Source organism: Liolophura sinensis, chromosome 5 (assembly GCF_032854445.1).
Source record: "Liolophura sinensis isolate JHLJ2023 chromosome 5, CUHK_Ljap_v2, whole genome shotgun sequence".
Classification (NCBI taxonomy): Eukaryota; Metazoa; Mollusca; class Polyplacophora; order Chitonida; family Chitonidae; genus Liolophura; species Liolophura sinensis.
In genome coordinates this window covers 9,987,414-10,015,317 of record NC_088299.1, presented here as the reverse complement: position 1 = coordinate 10,015,317, position 27,904 = coordinate 9,987,414, and the positions used below count along the sequence as shown (strand labels likewise).

The window sequence follows — 27,904 nt, the reverse complement described above, 5'->3', positions numbered from 1 at the left end:
AGCAGACTGGCGTTAACGCATTGAGTAATATCGTCACTTAAGGCTCCGTCACTTTTAATAAACAGTCGGCAGGGAGTAGAGGCCTTTCAGAGCTCCCGACATTTTTTTTTATTCAACCTTTGTGAACGGATTGGTGGTACGGCACCGGTGATCTGATGTATAGCTGTTTAATTGTGTTTGTGTGTGTGTATTTTTTATTTCAAGGCATTAGTTAAAAGCCTTTTAAAACGACGGTGAGAAAAGACGGGAGTTATTAGTGACCATTATATAGTTCCACGCTCAAGTGTCACCTGCTGGAATTGTCTGTATACGAGAGGACTCTACAAACGGACTCTGCATCTCGAATCATCCTCTATGGGAACTGATTCTGGGTTCTGGGCGTGTGGTGACCCCAGGGATGGGACCATCAGCTGGTGTGGGGGTTGCATCTTCTAAACCTCAATTGTCCACCAAAGCCACGGCCTTCTCAATTGCGGCCATATTGGGTTCAACACCAACAGAAACCGTTTCTGACTTACAGGTAGAGATTGTTGATGACAAGACATCTATATCCCCTTTATGTGAGTATTACCTGTGTTATTTATAATCTACACGGAACACACTTTTCATGTTATTGTTTATTCAATTCGACGACAACTCAGTTTCAGTAATTCTAGACCAGAGACGTCTAAGAAATTGCAGTTACAATGACTGCATTTTCTTTACTTGACTACCTGCTTTAGCCATAGTGCTAGGGGGCGTGTAATTTGCTACTACTTAAGCAGTTTCATGAACAGTTAGAATAAAAACCTAACTGAGATAAATTGACAAGAGGCCGTATTTCATAGTTACGTGTAACCGTTTACCTATTATCACCGTGTCGTCGCTGCTCTGGTTGTACTCTCTATGCTGTACGCCTTTAATTATAGTTGATTCATTGAAAAAAAACCGGAATTCTGCTAGTTCTTTATATTTAATAGATTTGAAATTATTTCGGAGGGAGAAGTAACTCTGGTTACTTAGAACTTCCGAGTACCATAAACTATGCAAGTGAATCCCTGCGTATTCTAACTTTACATGTTCCTGTTTGAGAAAGGTTGTTCATACAGAGGAGTGGTTTTACCTCTATCTGTAAAGATTTTCAAAGAAAAATATTTCAGACTCAGCAGTAAATCATACAAATTTTGAATATATATTTATGATATATCCATTTATATATTCCAGTAGTGAATCGTCCTGCTATTACCTGCACTGCATATGTGCCATGCAGAAATATCGACATCTGAATGGTTTAAAATTGAAACAGTCGGATCATACATACAGGAATATATTACCCACTTAGAAAATCTTGCGTTATCTCTGTATACTACAAAACAAACTGAATATTACTAAGACAGATAAATTTCGACGTGTACTTAAGGCATTAACAATTAACATCCAAAACCATACACAGTAATCTATATACAACTTATGGATGTCCAATATGTGTACTTTCAGTGGTTAACGGATCGTTAATGCAATTAGAATTAAGTACACTATAAAGTCTCCAATTTTTTTTTCACTTCATGACTGTATAATTTTATGTAAACATGTAGAAAAACATATAATTAACAGATTTAATTAATCCCGTGTATAACTACACGCGTCATCTGACTATGTGTTTTCTCCCCCCAAAAAAAACGTCTATCTAGCATTCTACTTTCCAATCATTGCATTAAAAATAACAGGATTTAAATTCTAACATATCACATTCTTCACTTTTATGACTTTATAATGTTCTATGAACGCCGGATAATGTTTATATTTGCCGGTGAAACTCGCATGTTGTATATGAATTCTTAGGTGATGTTGAAATATTTATAATCATAAATACAGCAACATTTGTAGTACTTTACTTAAGATTACATAGGTATGCACAATGTAACAGGACAATGCAGAGCGCGAATTGAGCCGTTTTAATATACATGAGGGAACATTTACCGTTGGAATCTATTTCTCTACAAACCTGCCAATGGTCGTGGGTTTCCCCCCGAACCGCTTTCCTCCTACCATAATGCTGGCCGCTGTCGTATAATTGAAATATTCTTTAGTAATGCGTATATGCACCAAAATAAAATATTTCTGTGCTTTACAAAGTTGAGCTACAATATCAATGTTGCTGTATATGTAAAAGTACTATAGTTTGTGTATTTATATAAATTGTAAATATGCTCAAACATCTCTAACCAAAACACTCCAAGAACAGAGATTATTTTGTACACATAAACAAAATAAATGTCAAAATAAAATAAAAGGCCCATGCTCCTATATATGTGTGTAGTATAAGAATGGTACACGTGAAGTAAGCCTTTGATGTAGCTTCGCTCTCTCAACAAGCGCATTACACAGTCGCCGCTTGTCAAACCAATCAATGAAGACACGTCAATGCGTACAAGACTGGCCAACGATGCTGCTGACTGTAACGGGTAATACCGTATATTACTGTAATGTAGCAACGTTTTCTACACAAGTGAAAAAATTAACGGTTCCTATAGATATTTTTATAGTGAATAATAAGCGGATACGAAAGAAATTTTTTTCTATAGACGAGTGAAAAAGTGATAGTGTGTACATTTGTGCTAAAATAATTATAACTGTATATTTATTTTAAAAAAGCTGGACTTGTATTGATAGTTTTACATAATACACAAGTAGTGTTAGAGTGAAAAGCTTAGTCTTGATTGTGATAATATTTCGGCATTTAGCATACAATCATCAAGAGTTACTGATTCTGCAACATTTACATATATAGGAAACAGTGATGAGATATAAAAACACTTGTATAATGGTGATTAGCTTTATGGACGGAGGAAACCGGAATACCTGACCTTGGGCAAGTTATTGATAAACTTTTCCACACATGACGCACTGGTATGCGCAGATATTTCAAGTGGAAACGTTAGGCTGCGCAGACCGCGACCTGAGCGTAGTCGACCGCTTATTGTCTCAATTGGAGCCCTAAAGCGATCAGAGCAGGGGAATTTACAAATTCCCTGAAAGAATACATACAAGAAATAAACGAAAACTCTCGCTTTCTGTACATCAGACACGACTGCTACAGTGCATTAATACCCATAGAGATTCACAAAACAAATCAGCCCCTTAAATGCTTCAGGACTGGTTTTAAAAATTCGAATGCATAAAGCTTCTTTAATAAAGGACGTGGCTTTAAGTCAGGAGATTTAGTCGTGTTTACCTGGCGCAGGGCGGTTCTTCCTGTCTCTGTTTGGAAACTTGCATATATAATTCTTTAATACTGCGTCAAGGACAAACAAACCTAAATGCTTTTTCTGTTTGTTTTTAACGCAGTAGACTTTTTCGGCAGTGGGGGTCGATACATGTGTAGATATGAGAGTGTTACCTATAGATTAGATATAGATGTTATCATGTTCAGATTTGTATTGATTTCATTGATCAAGTGCAATGACAGGTTGTGTGAATTTATTTACACGCGCTGGTTTTCGCATTATATCGTATTAACATAAGCGCACTTAACAATAATGTGTTGAAAATAATTTTAGTACTTCTGTCTGCAATAGTTGACGGAATACACCGCCGCCGCTTTACGAAGAGTAAATAGGCCTATAAGAATCCGAAATAGTCGGTTCAAAACAGGGCATAAAGACCTGGTGAAGTAACAAGATATAGTCCGTTGACGTATGACCTCATAACCCTGACTACGTTATTGCAGTAAAAAAGTTAAGATCAATTGATTTACTAAGCAAACAAGAATTACAAACGCTTAGTAGTGAATAAACGTTTTGTTTTTGAGTGCAATTTGGGGCCTAAAATATAAAGTTTAACTATGTGGAATTTAGGAAACTTTCATAAAACTGTGTTGCCGTTAATCAGTTTTGTCTGACTTTTTCGTCCTATGGCGTTACATGTATAACCAAAACAACTTGAATTTTCTTAAACAAAATACGAAAAAAAAATGATTTATAAATCATTACGAAATTTTAATGAAAGTGGATCCTTTAGATGTTTTTTTTTTGTTTTTGTTTTGTTTCAATTTTCATTTTTTAACAGCTAACATAGTTAAAACACAATTATTTTATTGATTTTGCACTGGTGCATGGAGAGTCGTTAACCTAAGTGTGCTTGTAGCAATTTACCCTTGGGGTGGGGACGGAGTACCATGTGGAAGACAAATCAGTTTCTGTGTATTCAACAACACAATGCAAAACTGGTGTAAACTGATTAACTATTGTCTTTTTAATTATAACATCTTCTATGGTCTATAGAGACACGGAACAACCCAGCAGCGATTCAGCCTGTCTGGTGAATAATTTGGGATGTTATGAAGGTGGTATGAAAGAAATTATTAAGGATAACATATAAACACAATCATTAAATTTATTATTTGTTTGACTAGTGTTTTACGCCTGCTACTAAGAATATTTCACTTATGCGACGGCGGCCAGCATAATGACGGGAGGATACCGGGCTGCGGAGCCCATCTGCAGGTTGCTGAGAGACTTTCCCACGACGGTCTTTTAAATGCAGAAGCGTGAAACAAGCACCACCACGGACACATTATTAATGACAGTCATCACACCGCAGTGCACATTTCTTTTGTCTTTACTGTAGAGCATTATACCTGGCGAATGTCCGGTGGTTTACTCCTTACATCTAGTTTAGTCTACTCAAGACATAAACCTGTGCGTCGTCATATAAGTTTAAAAAATCTTCAGCCTGGCGTTGAGCACCAATTAAATAAGTAAATAGCTATAGCAATACATGTTTTCTGGAAAACTGTACTATATACTACTAACGGTCAGGTATGACACTTTCGAAAAACAGATGTGGAATGATTTATACACGTGTGTGTAATTCGCGATGTAAACAAATGTGTACCACAGTTACACATTTTGATACTTATTCGAAGTGTATGTTCACAAAATGTGTTTACCTTTGTACACAACTTTTTATGTGGAAACTATATACATGTAGGCTATTTAGCTCATTTCAAATCCTGCTCATGCTGGCTTCCTCTCCGACCGCACGTGGGAACGTGTGGATATAGTCGTAGGTTTCCCCCGAGCTCTACCGGTTTACTCCAATCGTAATGCTGGTCGCCGTCGTATAAGTGAAATATTCTCCAGTACGGTATAAAACTGCAATCACATAAAGCAATCAAATAAATATTTGCCACATTTCATTATACAACATGTGAATTTAAGTTTCTCACATTTTGATCAGTTTAAGGTAATATGTATGTAATGCTTTATAAGCGTGACTTTCAAATGTGCACTCAACAAAAAGATATGTAACGGTACAGACAGCCCAAATGACGACGATAAATCTCACGAACGATCAACACTAATGTCCTCATAACTATAATTTGTATGCTATTCCCGTAACATAACTATACTGACATTTTCACTTTGTCTTTGTATTACCTGGCTGAAAATGACTACCTATTGAATTAGTTATCCGTAGTGAAATTCAACATATGCGTTACTATTTTGTGAACCCTGTAGCCAGATACATTACAACCTGAAAACAGGTGCAGAATAAAACAGGGCATAAATTAGCTTGTAATATATATGGATACGAATAACTTACTTGAATGGTTTTGGATCGATCTATATGACTTTCTCACAAAGTGTGTGATATTCTTTGTACAGACTACAAAAATGAGATATTCTTTGGTATACATTACAAAGTGTGATATTCTTTGTTAGAGATTACAACAGAGAAACTGTAAAATCAACCACTGTTGTGCTTCTTAGTTTTGACAATTAATTGTACACACATATACCTCGTGTGTATTTCGTGTAGTATCGTTATCGGTTTTAGCATATGTTGTTTCTTTACTACACACGTATTTTCCCTCTAGCAAATGATATACTCAATTGTTTTATGTAATTAGTGTACACATGATTATATCGCACACAAGTTTTAGTTACACTCCACGTTGGCCTTGATCTACTTTCATTGATACATGGATATTACCAACGGCACGCTGTTACACCTACTCTTCGTACATTACCATCGTCACGTTGTTACACCCTCTACTCTTGGTAAATTATCATCATCACGCTGTTACGAATCTGACGCTTTTCCTGGTATATTCTCTGCATTATGCTGTTACAGACGCCACGTTATGCTCTTGGTATATTACCTGGCGTCACACTACCCTTGGTATGTTACCAGACACTACTCATGGTATATCATCGGTGTCACCTTGTTACAGACATCACACTTCTTTTGGTATATTACCTGTATCACGTTGTTACAGACATTATACTAGTCTTGGTATATTACCTGTGTCACGTTGTTACAGACATTACAGTGCTCTTGCTATATTATCTGTGTCACGCTGTTATAGACGTCACACTACTCTTGTTGTATTAGCTGTGTAACGTTGATATACAGACATGACACAACTCATGGTGCCTTACCTGCGTCAGGTTGTTACAGACATCACACTTCTCTTACCATAATATCTGTGTCACGTTGTTACAGACATCACACTACTCTTGGTATATTATCTGCGTCGCGTTGTTACAGACGTCACACTGCTCTTGGTGTATTAGCTGTGTCAGGTTGTTACAGACATCACAATACCTTTGGTATATATTTACTGTGTCAGGTTGTTACAGACCTCACACTACTCTTGGTATATTATCTGTGTCACGTTGTTACAGACATTATGCTCTTGGTATATTACCTGTGTCACATTGTTACAGACATTACAGTGCTCTTGCTATATTATCTTTGTCACTTTGTTACAAGTGTTACACTACTCTTGTTGATGTAGCTGTGTCATGTTGATACAGACATCACACTACACTTGGTATATAACCTGCGTCACGTTGGTGCAAACGTCACTCTACTCTTGGTATATTATCTGCGTCACGTTGTTACAGACGTCACACTACTTTTTGATATATAATCTGCATCACGTTGTTACAGACATCACACTACTCTTGGGTTATTACCTGGGTCAGGTTGTTACAAACGTCGTAATACCTTTGGTATATTATTTGTGTCACATTGTTACAGACATCACACTACTCTTGGTATATTACCTTTGTCACATTTTTACAGACATTACACTGTTCTTGCTATATTATCTGTGTCACTTTGTTACAGACATCACACTACTCTTGTTGTTTAGCTGTGTCACGTTGATACGGACATCACAATACCCTTGATATATTACCTGTGTCACATTGTTACAGACATCACAATATCATTGGTGTATTACCTCCGCCATATTGTTACAGACATCACACTACTCTTGGTATATTACCTGGGTCACGTTGTTACAGACATCAAAATACCCCTGGTGTATTACCTGCGCCATATTGTTACAGACGTCACACTTCTCTTGGTATATTACCTGTGTCACGTTGTTACAGACATCACAATACCCTTGGTATATATTATCTGTGTCACGTTCTTATAAACATCCAACTACTCTTGGTATATTGCCTGCTTCACGTTGTTACAGACATCACACCACCCTTAGTATATTACCTGCGTCAAGTTTTTACAGACATCACAATATCCTTGGTATATCACCTGCGTTGCCTTGTTACAGACATCACAATACCCTTGGTATATTACCTGTGTCACGTTGTTACAGACATCAAAATACCCTTGGTGTATTACCTGCGCGATATTGTTACAGACATCCCACTACTTTTGGTATATTGCCTGTGTCACGTTGTTACAGACATCATAGTACCTTGGTATACATTACCTGTTTCACGTTGTTACATACATCACAATACTCTTGGTATATTACCTGCGTCACGTTGTTACAGACATCACAATACCCTTAGTGTATTACCTGCGTCGTGTTGTTACAGATATCACAATATCCTTGGTATATATTACCTGTGTCACGTTGTTACAAACGTCGGAATACCTTTGGTATATTACCTGTGTCACGTTGTTACAGACATTACAATACTCTTGGTATATTACCTGCGTCACGCTGTTACAGACATCACAATACCCTTGGTGTATTACCTGCGTCATGTTGTTACAGATATCACACTACTCTTGGTATATTTCCTGCGTCACGTCGTTACAGATATTGCAATACTCAGGGTATGTTACCTGCTTCACTTTGTTACAGACATCACAATACCCTTGATATAATACCTGCGTGACGTTGTTACAGACATCACAATACCCTTGGTATAATACCTGCTTGACGTTGTTACAGACATCACAATACCCTTGTATATTACCTGCTGCACTTTGTTACAGACATCACAATACCCTTGGTATAATACCTGCGTGACGTTGTTACAGACAACACAATACCCTTGGTATATTACCTGCGTCATGTTTTTACTGACATCACACTACTAAATGGATACCCACGTATTCTAGCTACAGTACATCTAACCACCTGATTTACATATTGAATGTTCGGATTACATAACATATGCTGTAATAGGATACATTTGGGACGTACCTTCGAATCTGAAAATATTCAAATTCTAATCAGATTACCAACACATTTGTCGCACACTCAGTCTTTTATTGTTGGAGCAGATAAGGATATTGGAGTTTGAACATTCGATGGAAAGAGTCAGTTATCAACTCAACACACAGATGCACATTTCTGTCGTTAGTGCTGGGGAATTTGTGAAGTAAATGTGAATTAATTCTAACCCCTCTTCAAGCAAGAGTACCTGGATTGCGTGCTCAAGTAGTGGAGACCTAAGTTCAACAGTGTCTTGTGTGAGAATCATACATTGTCACTCTTCACACAACACAGTTTCACACCTCACACTATATACTGTCATACTTCACATCGTTCAGTGTCACACTTCACTCCACACAGGGTCACCCTTCACACCACACAGCGTCACACTTCACACCACACAGTGTCTCACTTCACACTATACAGTGTATCACTTCACACTATATAATGTCACACTTCACAACACACAGTGTTATACTTCAAACCAGAGTGTCACGCTTCAACCTATATACTGTCACACTTCACACCACACAGCGTCACACTTCACACCACAAAATGTCACACCTCACACTACACAGTGTCACACTTCACACTGTACAGTATCACAGTTCAAACTATACAGTGTCATACTTCACACCACAGAGGGTCACTCTATATACTGTCATACGTCACACAGACAGTTTCACACCACAAAGTGTCACCCTTCACACTGTACAGTGTCACACTTCACACTATATACTGTCATACTTCACACCGTACAGTGTCACACTTCACACCACACTGCGTCACACTTCACACCGTACAGTGTCACACTTCACACCATAAAGTTTCGCACTTCACACCACGAAGTGTCACACCTCACCCTACAGTGTCATACTTCACACATTAACGTTACACTTCAAACCACACAGTGTCACACTTCACACCATGCATGCTGTCGTGTGCTAAACCCAGGATCACGAACGTTTGAATTAAATCAGACATCTCACAATTCATTCAAATGAATAAATAAATAAACCCCAATCTGGCTAGTAAACAAAGAAACTAGCAAACAACTGCCTGGCCAGCTGTGTTAATGAACAGCCACTTAGGTATCTCGCAGTTTATTTCCAGCAAGCTTGCCGTTCAATCGCTAACGGGAACTCCTTGTTGTTAAAAGCGGCTCAATGCGATGGCTCTGAATTAAGGTCCACCTCATGCCGGCTGCCTATCTGGTCGTACGTGGGGAGGCCTGCAACAACCTGCAGATGGTCGGGGGTTTATCTCTGGCACTGTCCCGTTCGCTCCCACCATAATGCTGACTGCCATCATACATGTGAAATATTGCTGAGTACAGCATAAAACGTACACCAATGAAATAAATAATTAATTCGCTACGTAACAGGAGACGAAGATTGCAATGTATTTTCGGACAAAGGATTTTCCTGTTCGTGCGTATCCCCTGTCTTGTGTGGTTTTACATGAAGTCCGCTGAATCCACTCGCCGTCCATAAATATGACATGACAATTTATTTATTTATCTGATTGCCGTACACAAGAATATTTCACTTAAAGACGGCAAGACCAGGGAATACCCACGTCGTCGACAGGTTGCTCATTGTAATTTGGAAAGTCAGGTGTATGCGCTTTTCCATATTGGGCCTGTCTTGCATAGTACGCGATATAATGTATTGAATTGTCACCAATCAGAAGCATGCTTTCCGTTGAACAGTGTTTATCGATCCGTTACAGGTTAGCGTGAAGGAATTGATAAATGAAGGCAATCGGACAAAACGTTGAAGAAACTAAGACCGCGCATCAGGTACTAGTTCAAGGAAGTTTAAAGTAGCTAATCCTCTCATTTAATGAGGACTGAGAATAACCATTGAACATTTTCATCATGCAGGTAAATTGGTAGAACGGACGGCTTCGTGTGAAGACGAAGTGCTTACCCGTGGGAAGAACAAACCCGATGGAGCATTCCGAACCGTAAAACCCGAGAAACAGAGCAAAGGCGTAACGAGTTCTGGAAGCAAAGAGCTGTCTAGCATTCACTGTAGGCTGGAAACCAAAGATTTATGGGACAAGTTCCATGACTTGGGCACAGAGATGATTATCACAAAGTCCGGCCGGTAAGATGCATTGATTTGTTGATTTATTTATTTACTAGTATCTATTTGTAATAATTGATTCATGTTTAATGACGTTTCCACAAATTTGTAATACTTATAGGACGGCGATCCGGCGTTACTCCTAGAGCTAGGGGCAAATGGTCTCAAATTTAAGCCGAAGTCGAACCAGAGGCCAGTCGGCTGGTACGAGAACAGCGTCTGTGTCAAATGTGCCATCAAAGGTCCCGTGGTATTTAATACTGTTTCCAGCTAACCACGAGACTATCTAATTCAAAGTCAACCACAAACATAAAACCCACAGTTGTTTTCAGATCAAACACGGCTACAAGTGAATAGGGATGCATAAAATACCACGTGCTAAAATAGTCTGCAACCAAATGCAAAATGTCTGGCGGATGATTTTCATTTCATAAAGCCTTGTACCTCTTCATGCCATGACAACGAAACACGAAGAGATAAGTTGATCCCCTGGCTAAAAGCTTGATGCCCATGCGGAAGAAGGGGATAATTTGGTTTCCTCGCCATGCGCCCATGCAGTACAAGGGATAACTTGATTCCTTTACTTGGCGCTCATGCAGTAAGTGGGGACAAGTTGATCTCTTCACCTCGTGCTCATGCAGTAAGAGGGATAACTTGGTCCCCTCCCCTTTCGCTCACGCTATACGAGGGGATAACTTGGTCCCCTCACTTGGTGCTCATGCATTAAGAAGAGATAATTTGGTCCCCTTTCTTGGTCCTCATGTAGTAAGAGCGGATAACTGGCTTTCGTCGCGTTTCTCTTATGCAGTGCGCTTGATAACTTGGTCAATTCAACTTCATACTCATGCTGTACGAGGATAACTCAGCCCCTTCATTTAGCGCTCATGCAGTACCAAGAGATAACTTGGCACCTTTGCTAAGCCCTTATGTAGCACTGTGGGATAATTTGGTCCCCTCACTTAGCGGTCATGCAGTACAAGGGGATAACTTGGTACCTTCACTTAGTGGTCATGTAGTACGAGGGGATAACTTGGTGCCTTCGCTTAGTGGTCATGTAGTACAATGAAATAACTTGTTGCCACAGTTGACGCTCATGCAACACGAGGAGATAGTTAGAGCACCTGACTTGGCACCCATGCACTTATGTACGGATGCCCCGTACGAGTCATGCGTCATGCGAAACATGCGTGTTTGGATGAAATCAGTACCAGATTTTCTTAATCTGCGGCTTTTTCGGTTAATGGGTATAACTTTATATGCACCATCCTGTTTTCTTTTCTGCATCTCAAGCAGCACATGAAAGTGGCGTGAAGTCGAAAAGTATCCTGTGGTCTGTGTTGTTTATACTATAGCCCATAGCAGATGTCCGCCGATGTAATGTAACAAGGTCAAGGTCAATATTGCAGTGATGTGGATTGTCTGATTAATCAACAGATTTTATCGGCGTGGGGGGGGGGGGGGGGTTCTGCGTTTTAAACGAAATGGAACCACTTCGTGCGACGTTAAACTATCTCTGTGTAGTTTGGCATCACTGGGCATCTACTTCAAATTCATTCTAATTGTTGAAGTTTTACGCCGTAGAGAAGAGTACCCGGTGTTTCACTTATACGACAGCGTTGATATTAACGGGAAGAAGAAACCAATCCTAACTTTAGCATATATATAATGAAGCGCTTTACGCTAAATCGGCAGTATTGTGCCAGGAGGCCGTTACTGTTTAAACATTTACAAGATCAGTTTAAGTAATAATCTAGCGTGAGGTATACTGAACTGGCAAGTCATCTATCATTGTAATTCGTGGGCAAACACCTTTTTCCCACTTGGCCACGATGTGCTACCCTAACTTCATATTAAACGAGAAAAACATAACCAGCTTGCTGGCTTGGTTCTGTAAGCAACATTTGGTTCAGTGATTTATACACATTAAAACGTAACATATTCTAAAGCATTAACACACAAATTTTCAACACTTTCACAGAATGAAAATGTTAGATATTTATTTAGCTAGAAAACTTAACGGGGGGGGGGGGGGGGGCTCCGTGGTTCAGTTTTTTAGCGGGCTAGCGCAGCGTAATGACCAAGGAGCCTCTCACCAATGCGGTTGCTATGAGTTCAAGTCAAGCTCATGCTGGCTTCCTCTCCGACCATACGTGGGAAGGTCTTGCTCCAACCTGCGGATGGTCGTGGGTTCCCCCGGGGCTTTGCCTGTTTTCCTCTGCCGTAGTATAAGTGAAATGTTCTTGAGTACGGTGTAAAACACCAATCAAATAAATAAATAAATAGACAACCACGGCTTAAACACCATATCGCTTCGGTGGCCTAATGGTAAGAGCGACTGCCTCGAAGTTGGGAGACCCTGGATCAAACCTAGGTCAGGTTATACCGAAAGTTAAAAAAGGTATTTATTGCTGCTCCGGTTGACACTCAGCGCTGACATTTTAGAGAAAGGAAACAGGGCTGGTTGTCCCGGCATCATTATACTGTGATTTGGTGGGGTGTCATGTCTGGTGTCTTCTGCATGATACTTCAGTGGCGGCAGCACTTTGGCGGCATGGGCTTGCCCAGCCACAGGAAGACACAGTATATGTATACACAACGAATTACTCCTCGTCGTCATATGACTGAATAATTGCTAAGTATGACGTAAAACCCAAAGCATAAATACAAACATAGGCATCACAGATTTGTTTCATTTATGCACATATTTGTGCTGGTATTTATGGTCGTTGATTTAAAAAGAGAAACAGGTGTTAATTATCAGCGAGCTGAATGTATACCTATATCAACCCATTTGTTGTCAGGTAAATTTAATAAACTGTGCCAAATTTATTTTCATGAAAAAAATGAATAATATTTTTATAATATATATTCATGAATCAAAATGTAAATGCTTTGTTATACACAAATCGCACTACCAGGCAAACAAACTTAAGACTTAGGATTATCAATTGTCCTTCCTGGAAAACAAGCATATTTCCTGCTATCTGTATGTTGAGAAACGGCGTTTATATTTAGGTAAAGCTAAGTCTATGTTTTTACGAAAGCAATTCAGTTCATTTACCATTCAGCGAAAACAAACCTGTTTCCAGCTATCTGTATGTTAAGGGAAAATTACGTGTATATTTAGGTAAAGCTATATTTTTATGAAAGCAATACAGTTCATTTACCATCCAGCAAAAACAAACATGTTTCCAGTTATCTGTATGTTAAGGGAAAATTACGTGTATATTTAGGTAAAGCTATATTTTTATGAAAGCAATACAATTCATTTACCATTCAGCGAAAGCAAACATGTTTCAAGCTATCTGTATGTTGAGGGAAAATTACGTGTATATTTAGGTAAAGCTATAGTTTTACGAAAGCAATACAATTCAACTACCATTCAGCGAAAACAAGCACATTTCCAGCTATCTGTATACTGAAGAAATGGCGTGTATATGTAGATAAAACTAAGTCTATTTTTTCAGAAAGTAATACAACATTACCAGTCAGCGGAAGCAAGAATCTCTCTAGCAATTTATAAGTTGAGGAAATGTGTTTATTTAAAGAAATCTAGTAATATATGTATATTTTTTAAAAAGTAACACAATATAATTATCACTGCAAAAACAAGAATCCATCCGTATACTTATTTACATGATGAGGAAATGACGTGCACGTTTATATATGTTTCCATCTGCCTGTATATTGAGGTAATGGCGTGTAATGCTGTACAGTTAAAGGAGAAGAAAACTTAAATATGAAACAAATACCATTGAAAAGAGTATGCATTTTCTCGCAGGTGCATGCCAAAAAAAATTCTAATGTGTACCTCAAGTTGATAAATTATAAATGACAGCGCCAAAATCCGCTGTGGGCGACTCCATTTTGCCTAAGAACTAGTCCTGAAGTCTTCTGCGTTAGGAGGAGAATAGCCGTCGGAAACAGCCGAAGTGCAGTTTGTACGTTTCCGGTAGAACTCGGAACAATTCCACAGTCGGAACAGTACAATTCGTTTTCCGCTTGACGATCGGGAAACGGGAACGTTGGATGTAGGTTCCGAGTTTACACGAACAAGTCGGCAGTTTTAACAACTCTCATTGGCTGAGAAGCAACACACCGCAAGCATAAATTACAGGGTGTAAAAGATGGAGGGCGCGATGGACTCAGCGATTTTTGCCAGCTTTGCCGTTTTCAGGCTTTACGTGTATGGCGAGGAAAAATCGCAAAATTATGCAGCAGGCACCACCAGATAGACAAAAAAGTGCTCTTTTCAGCCTATAGTGTCATAATTTTAAGTTTTCTTCTCCTTTAAATAAAACTGTGTCTATAAAACAATTATATTTTGCTAGCTATCTTAAGTCAGGAAATGTCTTCACATGCATGTAAAGCAAATTCTATATTTGCACGAAAATAGCATGATAATATTTAATAAATAAAAAAATCTATTTCCAAGCTAAAGCCTGCCTAGAGTAATTTGCTTTCATGAAAATGGAATGGATGGGATGTCATATGCAGTGCTTAGTAATGAAACAATTTTCGGTTTTTAAAATGCCAGCCCACAGTATACCATGCATAAGAGGATTCATATGTATAATGATTTTTAATTCTACCTTCCACTTAAGGAATATTTTATCAGTTCTGGCCACACAAAAACAGGATACAGACTACTTGAAATCTGTAGGCCCGCTCTCGTGGGGTCTTGGTGACAATAAGTGGTCGCTGGCGCCCATTTGCCCAGTGTTACAATCACTTAAGATCCCTTGTCTTCCGCCAATATTGTGAGCAAGGCAGTCTGCATATCATACATGCGGAAGGTTGTCAGTCTAACTTGTCAAATGTCGATGGTATCCCCGCTCTTCTATCCGCAAATCTAACTGTAATAATGAAGAGAGGCTTTAGAGGTCATTTCAGAAAGTGAATTAAGCAACAGTATTATCGTTAATATATTCAGAAAGTATAATCCCTATGAACAATAACACTGTAATAATGAAGTAAAGAATTGGGGATTTATTACACAATAATAAAGTAACTAATTAAATGAAATAGGAATGAAACATGCTTGTACGTGTATACATACTTATATCCATATAAGAAATAAACGATATTGATATTTCTTAGTACATATATAACGGGCCTCGGTGTCCGAAGCGATTAGCGTGCCAGCGCGGCGCAATGATTTAGGAACTTCTCACCAATACGGTCGCTGTGCGTTCAAGTGCGGCTGGCTTCCGCTCCGGCCGTACGGCCTGCGGGTGGTCGTGGGCTTCCGTAGGGTTCTGCCCGGTTTCCTCCCATCATAATGATGGCCGCCGTCGTATAAGAGAAATAACCTTAAAGACTGGCTTTTAATTGTGGTGATTAAGGACATACTGGTTTATAACAGGATATGTACAGTTTGGTCTCCTGTTTGAAACGAAAGGGCCACATTTCCTTCGTAATCTTGTGGTCTAAACTTTGAACTGTAATTCACAATTTGGCAGTGAAGTCATAGCTACCATGGGCCAATCATCAGCACACTCTTTGGTCAGATGACCACAGCATTGGAAGTGAAAACAAAGCGAATTTAGCCCAGGTGAGATAGACACTACAGAAGATTTTAGCATAAAAATGAAAAATATAACTTTTAGGTACCGGGTAAGAAATTCTTTCTGGAAAAGTAATCAGAATGTGTCTAGCCTTTAGATATGATAGTTTCAGTATCGTGTAGTACTTTGAACTTTAGGAATGGACCAAAAACAGCATTTCTCCCATTTAGCTCTATGTTATTTATTACCTCCTGCTCCTTGCGAGAAAACCTTGTGCTCGAAACTATGAATTGCACGACTGCCAGCTGAACATCCATGGCGAGTTGTTGCCCTTTTGTGGGCTCTTTAGTGCCGTGTTGCACCTGGGCGGTAGACGTGTGTGTCATTGTCACGCAATCTTACAATCTGATCACTTACTGCTCCATTGTGTCGAGCCGAGCCGCCTTGACAGTTTGTGACACTCGATAGGTAAACTGTGTATCCCACCCTTTGTACGGGAGAGCCGAGGTAGAAAATGTAACTATATCGCATGGACAGCTCTGAATTTCCAAATTGTCATCGTTTGAATCAACGTACCGCGAACATGGCTGATTTGTGGTGTGTATGACGTGATCACACAATGGCGAGGGAGAAATAAGACCCGGGCTAAATAACCACGGGAATTTACTTGGCATCTGTCAATCGTTCTGGCGTCACTGACAACTCGACAGAAATGACGCCAAGAATTGCGGGCCGGTTTGCCAGCGTGCTGTGACCCCGTGACCATGTTGGCTTCAACATTGTAGATTGATTACGGTGGGCACGGGTAACGTTTCATAACGCTACATCTAACCGGCGCGAAATTATTGCAAGCAGGGTGTTAGGGGGATGTGTCAGATTTGGGGGTCCGACACAAGCTAGTACATACACGCAGTCCCAGGCAGACTTAATACTTACATTTTGACAATAGCGTGTGTCGGTCTTTTGGGTGGAATGGGAAGGGCGTTAATTGCAATTTGCAAACGCACAAACTTACTGCAATAAACTTTTGGTTATTTAAAGGGATACAGAATCGACGCTGATTGACGAATAGTGGAGACAGGGTTTCGGGAGATAAATCTTGCACGCTTGAATAAATGTACCATACGTAAAATTCAGCTTAAAGTAAAATCAACTACAATATTAAGCAAGGTTCATCATCCAGACAAACTTAAAACTATGCATAAATATACTTTCATCTACTTTTTTGGATTTTTTTGAAGAAAGTTAAAGCCGTTTAAACCTTTGAATTCTAAGTTGGGCTTTATGGACCATACTATCAGAGTTTAGGAACTCTGACGTCACAGGAAGTTTTTCCAACTTTAATCTCAACACTGAATGTTGTAATAACTCTTTTATCCAATGAGTAAAAGATTACTGAAAAAATGTTCTCAAAAATTCTTTCCTTCTGGTGAACCTCCGGGAAAAGGGTGATGTGACGTCAGAGTTCCTAAATACCGTCAGTGTGGCCCATAAGGCCCACCACAGAATTCAAATATTTGACTGCCTATCAACCCTCTTGAAAAAAAAAAATTAAAAAGTAAATGAAAGTACTTTTACACATAGTTTTCAGTTGTCTGTATGATAAACCTTACTTCATATTTTAGCTTTCTATTACTTTAAGCAAGGCGTGGCCTGGATTTACCTATCCCTCACATCAGCCAATCAGAATTGACTCTGTATCCCTTTAAGAATCTAATTGTTACAAATCCCACCGAAATTTGTCAGTTTAGGTTTCTGACGTTGCAGAGCTTTGGGGTGAATTTTAATTAGATAATTTAATTTATCGCATTTAGAATGAATTTTACTCTGATAATTTTAGATCAATACTTGGACTCAAATTATTGGACCCAGATGTTATTGTATCGATCGATGATGTCAGTAATTAATATTTTTGGAGTAGCTATCCTCATATTCCCATTCATATTTATCTAAAATGATCGATGAATCTACTTTTATTCCAACTCATGTTTAGACAAATAACTGTATGCATGTACGTTTTTATGCTTGGGATTTTACGTCGTACTTAACAATTTTTCAGGCACACAACGACGAGAATTCATTGGGTGTGTGTACATACACTGTGTTTTCTTGTGGCAGAGAGAATCCGTGTCACCGTGCGGCCAGAGTATCATTAAAGTATCATACCGAAGACACCAGACATGACGGTACACGAATAACTGTTAAATGTTTTCAAGATGTATAGATTTCTCTAAGACGCGGTGAAATCTTCAGTGTAAAATGAGGGTCGGAAGAGGATTTTCGATAGCGCAGGTAACAGACCCCAGACCAATGACGGTGGATTCCCTCGATTCAAACCACAAACTTGACCATCTTGATACAGCTGAAGTATATTAAAAACACAAATCATAAAACAAATAAACCCGATGAGCAAAAAAAAACGTTTTCTCTTTAGGGTGTTTTAAGAGACATCATAAAAGCCGTTCGAAACTGTCGATCAGTCATTATCACTTTCTCGTTATTGAAATTTAGTGCACACAGTATGCGACTTTGAACGCCACATCCGGCACTCGTGCAGTACCTGTTAACCTTAACATTTGCTTTAAGACCCTTCTTTGCAAGACAGCAAAGGTCAATTGCTTTTTTCTTAAAACTTTTCAACGACTGATGAGAGTGTATTGCCGCGATAATTGTGAAGGTGCTGATACTGGCTAATTCATTCAATCCATGAATCAGTCCAACCCAAGCCGCGATGTCCAGCGTCAGAGCTGTATAGCCCAGATGATCCCTAAACTATCTAAACTGGCGTAGGCCCCTCAGGTGTTATACGATAATAGCTGTGCTTTCCGCTTGCCCCTGCCCTGATCAGACGAATCTGAAATCTGTGACGCCACACATAATAGTGAGCCGGCGTATATACCTGCCCAGTTAAACTCACCCGTCACGCAATACAATGTACCGGACTCCACGGAGCTTGAATTATTCGCACTTGGTTCTGTTATTTCAAACCGCCACTTTGCCTACCGTGATTGGATAATTCCCCCAGTATTTATGGTGCTCTCATATTTTGACACGCATTCAAAGCTTGAATTGGTGGGATTGAATTGCTGACGAGTTTACGGCTAATCGGCCTGTCTATAGCATATCACTGACTCGGCATGGAAGGTTCTTTCTCGTCGATACGTATCAGGCATTGCATGTGTGAGGGCCAGGGCTGTGCTCTGTTCCACGGGATTGAGTTAGACCTCACATCTTGACAGCTTTCTTACACAAAATCGCTTAAAGCAGTTGTACCTGAAGCTGAAGTCTGCTCGTCTGTACCATGGTATTGGTGTGGGTGTTTTTGAGGGGGTGGGGTACTTTTCAAGAAGTGACTAAAACCTGGGGCCACATTCACAAAACCTCGTAAATCAGTTTTTCGTAACTCTTCTCGTAACTGACGTCGTCTTATGACACTGTAACCTAGACGACGTCTTTTATGAAAAAAGTAACGAGAAATGTGCCTTTATCTATGCCCTGGTATACATACGAACACAAACAAATGTGTATATATCTGCTTATTAGTAAAACACCGAGAATCCTGAGTTTAACTCTTTAATCTGCAGTATATATATGATTTTTTTCGGACACATGGTTCATATATAGCATAAGGCATAATAAATGGAAGTGCCAAAAAAAAGGTAAATAGCATTTTCCTTCAGTAAAATTTTCCCTGCAGATAGCGATTCGAGCGCTCTGTTCAGTCCAGAGGAGCAAGACAGATTCGGGCGCTCTGTTCAGCCGAGAGGAGCAAGACAGATTCGGGCGCTCTGTTCAGTCGAGAGGAGCAAGACAGAATCGGGCGCTCTGTTCAGTCGAGAGGAGCAAGACAGATTCGGGCGTTCTGTTCAGTCCAGAGGAGCAAGACAGATTCGGGCCCTCTGTTACGTCGAGAGTGGCAAGACAGATTCGGGCCCTCTGTTCAGCCGAGAAGAGCAAGACAGATTCGGGCGCTCTGTTCAGTCCAGACGAGCAAGACAGAATCGGGCGCTTTGTTCAGTCCAGAGGAGCAAGACAGATTCGGGCGCTCTGTTCAGTCCAGAGGAGCAAGACAGATTCGGGCGTTCTGTTTAATCGGGTGCAGTAAGGGTGATTCAAGTGCTGTGCTCAGTCGTGTATAATAAACCTTCTTGTGCTCAGGTGTTCAGTCTTGTACAGTATAGGTCATTCGGGTCCTGTGTTCATTCTTGGGCAGTAAGACTGATTTGGGCAATGTGTTTAATTTTGTGCAAAAGAAGTGATTCGAGCGTTCAATGTGGCGTCAGCTGTCATTATTACGTATAGTGTTGCTGGTTAAATTTTCTCGAGTACGGCGCAAAACACTAATCACATAAATAAATAAATGTATGATCGTGGTTAACATAAATCTGATCTTTTTTTTTCTATTTATTTATTTAATTGGCGCTTAAAGTGGGCTTCAAAACATCTACTTATCACGGCGGTCAGGTGTAGTAACTTGCAAAATGTCGGTGGTTTACACACGAACAGTCCTCTTTTTATCCACCTATATAAGTGACCACCATTCTGAAGTATGCGTGACGTTAAACAAGTGTTAAATAAAGGAAGAAAAGCAATGGTATATATTGTCATGACGAATTAAAGCATTAACTCTTACTTTAAAGGTTGGAAGCTTAATTTTAAGTCATGAGAATTTGCCGAATAACTGTCTTTGAGTGAGTGAGTGCTTGGGGTTTAACATCGTACTGAACAATTTTTCGGTCATATGACGACGAAACTGTGTTTGAAATGGATTGTCAATAGAATGATCAGTGTATTATATAAGCAATATAATTTTAAGTTCACCATTTCCACACGCTGGCGGTTTTGAAATCACCGTGTGTAGATCAAACGGACCCTCCGTGGCCCAGTAGTTGGCGTTCTGGCGCAGCACACTGACACAGGAGCATCTCCCCAATACGATCGTTGTGAGTTCAAGTACAGCTCATGCTGGCTTCCGCTCTGGTCGCACGTGGGAAGGTCTGCAGCAACCTGCAGATGGTCGAGGGTAAAACATCAATCAAACAAAAAAATATATATACTGTTTTGCGAACGTTGGTGTCAATAAGCTGTCGACAGAACCCGTATGGCTGCTTAGATGATCAGTAGCGACCACTCACCTTCCATCACTATGACCTCCCACTATACGTGAAATATTCTTGAGTGCTGTGTAAAACACCAGTCAAAAAACAAATAAAAGTAGATCAACATTCTATTCATTTAAAACTGCGTGTTCTCCTTTATGTGTTAAATACTTTCATTTAAGAGTATGTTTAAAATATGTTCCAACATAGTTTTAGCGCTCAAAGCGGAGAAATCGTATGTGGCATGAAATACGCATTGTTGACCATCTCACACTATACATACCGCCGGCCTATGTTTTCAGGCGGATGTTCCCAACGGTGCGCGTATCGTTCAGTGGCCTGGAGGCGGAAGCTAAGTACTCGGTACTGATGGATATCATTCCGGTGGACAGCAAAAGATACCGTTATGCCTATCACCGCTCCTCTTGGCTCGTGGCTGGCAAGGCCGACCCTCCCCTCCCCACCCGGCTCTACATGCACCCAGACTCCCCATTTACCGGAGATCAGCTTCTCAAGCAATCGGTATCCTTCGAAAAGGTCAAACTGACCAACAACATGCTCGACAAAAGTGGACATGTAAGTTGTCAGGAAGTTGTTTTTAAAACGGTGAATTTAATACCCCACTTCCGGAATGCCGCAAAATGGGACAAATTTTCATCCAAAGCAATTAAATTGTAGCGGAATGCTCACTTGGGCCACATACTCTTTGATCAGGGTATTTGGTTACTATGCAAAAGAGTCTAGAATTTCTTTTAAGTTATTCAGTGTTCAACCACTAAAACAAACCATCGATTTAAACGTCTATCCTTCATGTTCAGTAATGTGTTGCAAGACAACTGGCATACGAGGTTCAATTCCGCTCCTCGCCATGATGAGCCGTTTCGTTGAAGACCACTTGTCTTCCTCCTATCAAGACTTGTCCACAGGAATGTTCGTCAATAACTTGTCAAAGGCCGTTGGTTTACTCCAGTCACTCCGTTGTCCGGCTTCGACAATGTAACTGACAGCCATCGTATAAATGAAAATTTTTGGGCGAGGCACTCAACAACTATCAAGTAAATAAATAAATAAATAAATATATCAATACGCATATGTGAAAGCTGTACACGACACTATTCAATAATTATGATACTTCCAAATAGCAAATGTGTATTGTTTTGTGCACGTGTCTGCGTAGGCCGCGATGCAGTCAGGTGTGTTTCACAGGTACATAATTTGGTACACATTTAATAAAGTAAATTACAATCACTCCATCTCTTTTACCTGATTGTGCTTAGAAGGGGACGGTAATGGGCGTTATAGTTGGCTACCGTTTAAGCATTTACACGGTCAGTTAACTTAGCCGCGATTACTTGTGAAAAATTGCCAACTATATATAGCAATTCCATAGCTGCTCTGTTTCTACCGTCTCCAGGCTTATGTAGTCTTTCGAACTGTGCATACATATAGCAGCTTTTCCACATCTACAATGAATTTACAAGATGTTAAATACAATGATCTGTACAATTTTCAACAACAACATGTTTTGAACTGGTTTCCAATGCATTAGTGTAGAAAGGTAGAAATTCGTTGAATTCAGAATATTATGGTACTGATTTCGCAAAATTGTTGTGTTGTGGATAGAACATGTGAATTTCTTTGAATAAATCTTGCTGGTAAATTTTTTTTAGCCTAAAGCTGTGGTATAAAAGCAAAAATAAACTGTTGTCGCCAATGAAATGCAATCGGTCAATTATTTAATGTATTAAGAACGTACATATGGGGATTTCTGAATTACACTCGTATGTTTTCTTTGCAGATTATCCTGAATTCAATGCATAAGTATCAACCAAGGATTCACATTGTGAAGCGGAAGGATAACCCTCACAGCGCTATCACAACCCTCGACGCGGAGGAATTCCGCACATACGTCTTCCCAGAGACAGTGTTTATTGCAGTAACAGCTTATCAGAATCAACTGGTTAGTTCGCATCTAACTGAATCCTTTATCTCCTCTAAAACTGCATGTGTTTTTTCTTCTTTGCACAAGCAGTGCACATAAATGATTAATTACAATTTCCCTTAGGTAGTATCTGTACCTAAATTTTCACTTTACACCTAGGTGTTATGCTTGTCAAATTCAATTAATATGATTTTAATTAGAACTAACTTTAATTTAAAAGAGACATACATCTCCAGACTGCTCTAGAATCTCTAAATGTTATTTTATTGTGTGCGATATATATTAAAAAAAAGTATTGTCAAAATGACATGCATGTGAGCGATATCAAGTATTGATTGTGTTCTATTGGAACAAAACTGTTAAATTGGAATAAAACTGAAAAAATGGAATAAAACTGATAAATTGGAATAAAACATGATAAATAATAGCGTAATTTGTTTTTCAGATCACAAAGTTGAAAATCGACAGTAACCCTTTCGCTAAAGGTTTCCGTGATTCGTCCAGGCTGACAGATTTCGAAAGGTATCATCAACATAGCTTCATGAACTTTCTTCTTCTTAGACTGTTTACAGATCAGCTATAAAAAGTATATTCCGTACTGTTTAAGTAGAGGTCCAGTAAGTCAAACATTTTACTTAAAGTACTTTAACTGATTTATTTATTTATTCATTTATTTATTCATTTATTTAATTATTACTTGACGTCATAGTCATTAAACTTTATGCCTGTCTATCACAAGTTACTCTTTTGTTACATATATTTGAAAGCGTATTGACCAGAAAACTCTAGGATAGAAGATACAACAATTAGTAATATTTTAGGCTTTCTTGAATATGAGATGATTGAACAAATAAATAAATAAATAAATAAATAAAAGAATGAATAATACTTCTGATATTTCAATATTTTTCAAAGTCAACTAGAGTGAAATGCTGTAAAAAAGAAAGCTCTACTTTAATAGTTAATGCATTTATATTGACGTTCTTTATTTTATAAATTAAGAGTATGATCGTAAGGGGTTTTTTGTAGTATTGTTAGTGTTATTAACTAAGACATGCTTTGACAGAGAGATACAGTATCATGAGAGTACTTGTGATTGTCTCTCGTCAGAGAAAGCATGGACTCTTTGATTCACCATCACACGTACGCCCGCTCTCCTCTCAGGTCTTACACGGACGCCGAGTTCGAGGACGCCCTCAAGTGCCGGGATGCTAGGTTCACCAAAGGTAAGTCGCACGAAGACTTAACAACATAGATCTCCACTTGACCTCACTTCAACCAGCCACATGGGGGCCTTGGATAAAAACTAAAAGTTAAGACAATTTGATTTGGCCTACTGTACCGTACAAATCTGGAGATATCCTAAGCAAATTAGTAACAGCAGAAATATTCGGTGTATACAGAAGAATATGTGGCAATTTATTTATTTGATTGGGGTTTTACGCCTGATGAGTAATTAGTGAAAGTAGAAACATTTGGTGCATACAGAGGAATATGTAGTAATTTATTTATTTGATTGGGGTTTTACGCCTGATTAGTAATTAGTGAAAGTAGAAATATTCGGAGTATATCGAGGAATATGTAGTAATTTATTTATTTGATTAGGGTTTTACGCCTGATGAGTACTTAGTGAAAGTAGAAATATTCGGAGTATATCGAGGAATATGTAGTAATGTATTTATTTGATTGGGGTTTTACGCCTGATTAGTAATTAGTGAAAGTAGAAATATTCGGAGTATATCGAGGAATATGTAGTAATGTATTTATTTGATTGGGGTTTTACGCCTGATTAGTAATTAGTGAAAGTAGAAACATTTGGTACATATAAAGGAATATGTAGTAATTTATTTATTTGATTGAGGGTTTAGGCTTTATTAGTAATTAGTAAAAGTAGAAATATTCGGTGTATATAGAGGAATATGTAGTAGTGTATTTATTTGCTGGAGGTTTTACGCCTTACTGAGGAATATTTCACTTATACTACGGCGGCCAGCATAGGGGAACCCACAATCATCCACAGTTTAATGGCAGACCTTCCCACGTGAGACTGGACAGGAAATGAGGTGAACGTGTTGTAAATATGTCTTATATTTGTATGATATTATTATTATATCATATTGTGTTTTATTATATTATTTTACATGGTTCGCATGTAAGGTGGTTATTTTTCGGATGCAGCTTTAAGTCAGTAGGTTTGTCAGGTGATTGGGTAAGACGCGTGGTTACTCCGGTTTCGTCCATGCATTAACCTGATACCTGTGTTATAAGTAAAAAAAAAAAAAACTCTTTAGTACGGCAACAAACACCAATCAAATATTTATCCCAGATGATAACTTGAATGCGTTTCCTATATTCTCTTAATTAGTGATGAGGTATGTTGGATTATGGTCTGGTTATACAGGTTAGCCTTTACTTCTGTCCTATGCTGGAAATGTGAAAGGACCCGTGAATTTCACACAGTCATTTTTTTTCCCTTTCTTTCCCTTCCTCGCACGTGATACGTGGTACTTAAAATTTCATTAAAATGCGTTTTTTCCCCTCTCATACTCTTTCTTTCAATGTTCTACTCCAAACTCTATCGTGCTTTCTAAATCGCTCTGAAGACAACAATCACTTTTATCTGTACCACCATTTCAAACAGTTTGTGACTTTGCGCCTTCGCACACTTGAGTAAGCCTTTGTGGTTAGCACTTCAGCCTCTCACTCGATGAGCCTTATTCATGTATCCTCTTCACCTTCAAAGAGAAAGATCGTTTTCAAGAACCGTTAGAATAACAGTTCATCCTGATGATATGAGCGTGGTTTATATCAGGGATCTTATGGCCACTTACTTTTTCTTTCTTTTCAGAAGGATTAGCTAGTCTTGAGAGGTTACCTTCCGCTACATGGTCAATATGGCGTCCCATAGTTTCCACTTCCCCGGGCTTGTCCAACTACAACGCCTACAGGCCGTTCTACTTCTACAGCAGCCTGTTAGGACTTCCTGGATACGCGAACATCGGTTTGTCTACAGGGGCCAATCTTCATGCTAATTTACGTTGCCCAGAATCCCATGCGACCTCCATGTCTGGGAACTTTTCAGAAGGCGGACTGTATCATCCGTCGAGCATGTACAGATATCATCCTTACCAGACCCCGGCCCGAGAGAGGTCGCCTGTGGACGGAAGGGTGGTTGATGGCTGAACGTCATGAGCACGGACCTGTTGGCAGTGGTACCGTAATTATTACAACGCTCTGATCAGCCAAAACTGTGCTGATTGCAATGACGGCCGGAGTACCAGTCACAATGGCGGCGTCGTACTCTGCTTTAAACGTTCCCACCGGTGGCGGGCTCGAAATCTGTGTTGGAACCAACTTCTTATATGTACTTTAAGACATGGCCACGCCATAAAATATTGCGGTTAGTTATAGACTCGCATTACCGAGTCCAGATACACTCTAAGCAACAGCTACGATGACATGTGTTGATTTCCTCGATTACCAATGAAAGTTGAATTAAGTGTAGCCAATAAAGAAAAGTGCGAGAAATCTTTCTCGGCGGACCAAATGTAAATATGTAAATGAAACGATGAAATGGAACCAAGCTAAATGGTTGATGATGGGAGGATATTATAGAACAAGGCTAGATGTGACAGCAAAAGTGCTTAAAAATCAAACATATTTGAAGGTGTGATAATTTATTTGATATCGCTGTTTATTTTCTATTTAAATGCTGAAGATTTTGCTATAGACTCTATCGACTAAAAAAATGCCTTTAGAAACTATGATGATAACGTATAGATCAATAGAACATTCGACGAATAAACATTCTGGTCAACAGGCGTGTTTATTCTGTGTGACTCGTCGTACTATTGCATTATTTAGTTTCTGGGCCGTGAATTTCCAACACCACAGACCAGTAAGTATTTTTACTTATTTGTTTACATTTTTCGATTGAATTAAATGTGATCTTAACAGTTCTTCAAATCTACGGTTGTCTCGATGTCTCTTATTTTGTAAAACTGGACGAGAAACGGAATTTATCTGCGTCGTGTGAAATGTATTATAGTGCACTGTCTGTAGCCAAGGGCATAAGCGAACTAAAAACGAGCAGTTTGCAGTGAAAGCAGATTTGACGTCATTTTAGTTTGATCATTCAGGTCTAAAAAAACAAGTAGTTAGGTTTGGGTATAGTCTTCAATTGTCTTAGTTTGTGTTGATACTTTTTTTCTTCATTCATGTTTAATTTAAGCATACATTGAACCTGTTGACGCTTCGCTCGATGTTGAGCAATTGAAAACATGCTTTGCAAGGTAAATATGCTTAGGAATCTGGACACCGTTCTAACATGAATTAAAGCAGACTATGGTCACACATCGGCGCGAAATTACTGAAATTATTAAATGAGTAATGGAAACTGATTGATAGAACTTTGACAATTGAAAGATTTTCCAAAAATATACGACATTCATCTATAATGTGAAAAGCAACACTCAAGCGGTCACTATTTCTTAGTTTCAAGCGTCGGTAGCATATGGAAGGAAAAACACCGCTACATTAAGGTTTAGATTGGTAGTAGAAACTTGTTTCATTCATGCTTGGGTTAGATGATAGGTGGATTGATTGAGGAATGAACTGACGCATTCGTTGATTTATCCATGCCCTCAATGATATATTTGCTTGTTGGAAAATACCTGTGAAATGGTGCACGGATAGATTACCTTATGGATTCATGGATATTATAACAGACTGACGCATTTACTTATTTTGTTGGTATTTTACTCGGTTTTTTGACTATTTCACTTTAACATGATGGT

At 39.0% G+C, this 27,904-nt stretch overlaps 1 protein-coding gene across 2 annotated transcripts; it reads left to right on the top strand.

The window, feature by feature from the left end:
- Positions 1-27,078, top strand: LOC135465670 (T-box transcription factor TBX20-like). Of its 2 annotated transcripts, none has more exons than XM_064742976.1 (7): positions 1-560; positions 10,356-10,581; positions 21,469-21,742; positions 22,965-23,126; positions 23,554-23,630; positions 24,273-24,334; positions 25,957-27,078. In XM_064742976.1, exons 1-7 carry the CDS (start codon positions 398-400, stop codon positions 26,289-26,291), a joined length of 1,299 nt encoding a protein of 432 aa, XP_064599046.1. In that variant the 5' UTR covers positions 1-397; the 3' UTR covers positions 26,292-27,078. The 2 variants fall into 2 exon arrangements, with proteins under 2 accessions (XP_064599046.1, XP_064599045.1); XM_064742975.1 differs by having other exon boundaries at positions 24,219-24,334.
- The last annotated feature ends 826 nt before the right edge of the window (positions 27,079-27,904 follow it).

Excerpts from the sequence above, each read along its gene's own strand:
- LOC135465670 (XM_064742975.1), top strand. The coding sequence starts at position 398 with ATGGGACCATCAGCTGGTGTGGGGGTTGCATCTTCTAAACCTCAATTG. Across the intron at positions 561-10,355 it reads GACATCTATATCCCCTTTAT|GTAAATTGGTAGAACGGACG; the intron begins GTGAGTATTACC and ends TTCATCATGCAG. Across the intron at positions 23,127-23,553 it reads CAGCTTATCAGAATCAACTG|ATCACAAAGTTGAAAATCGA; the intron begins GTTAGTTCGCAT and ends TTTGTTTTTCAG.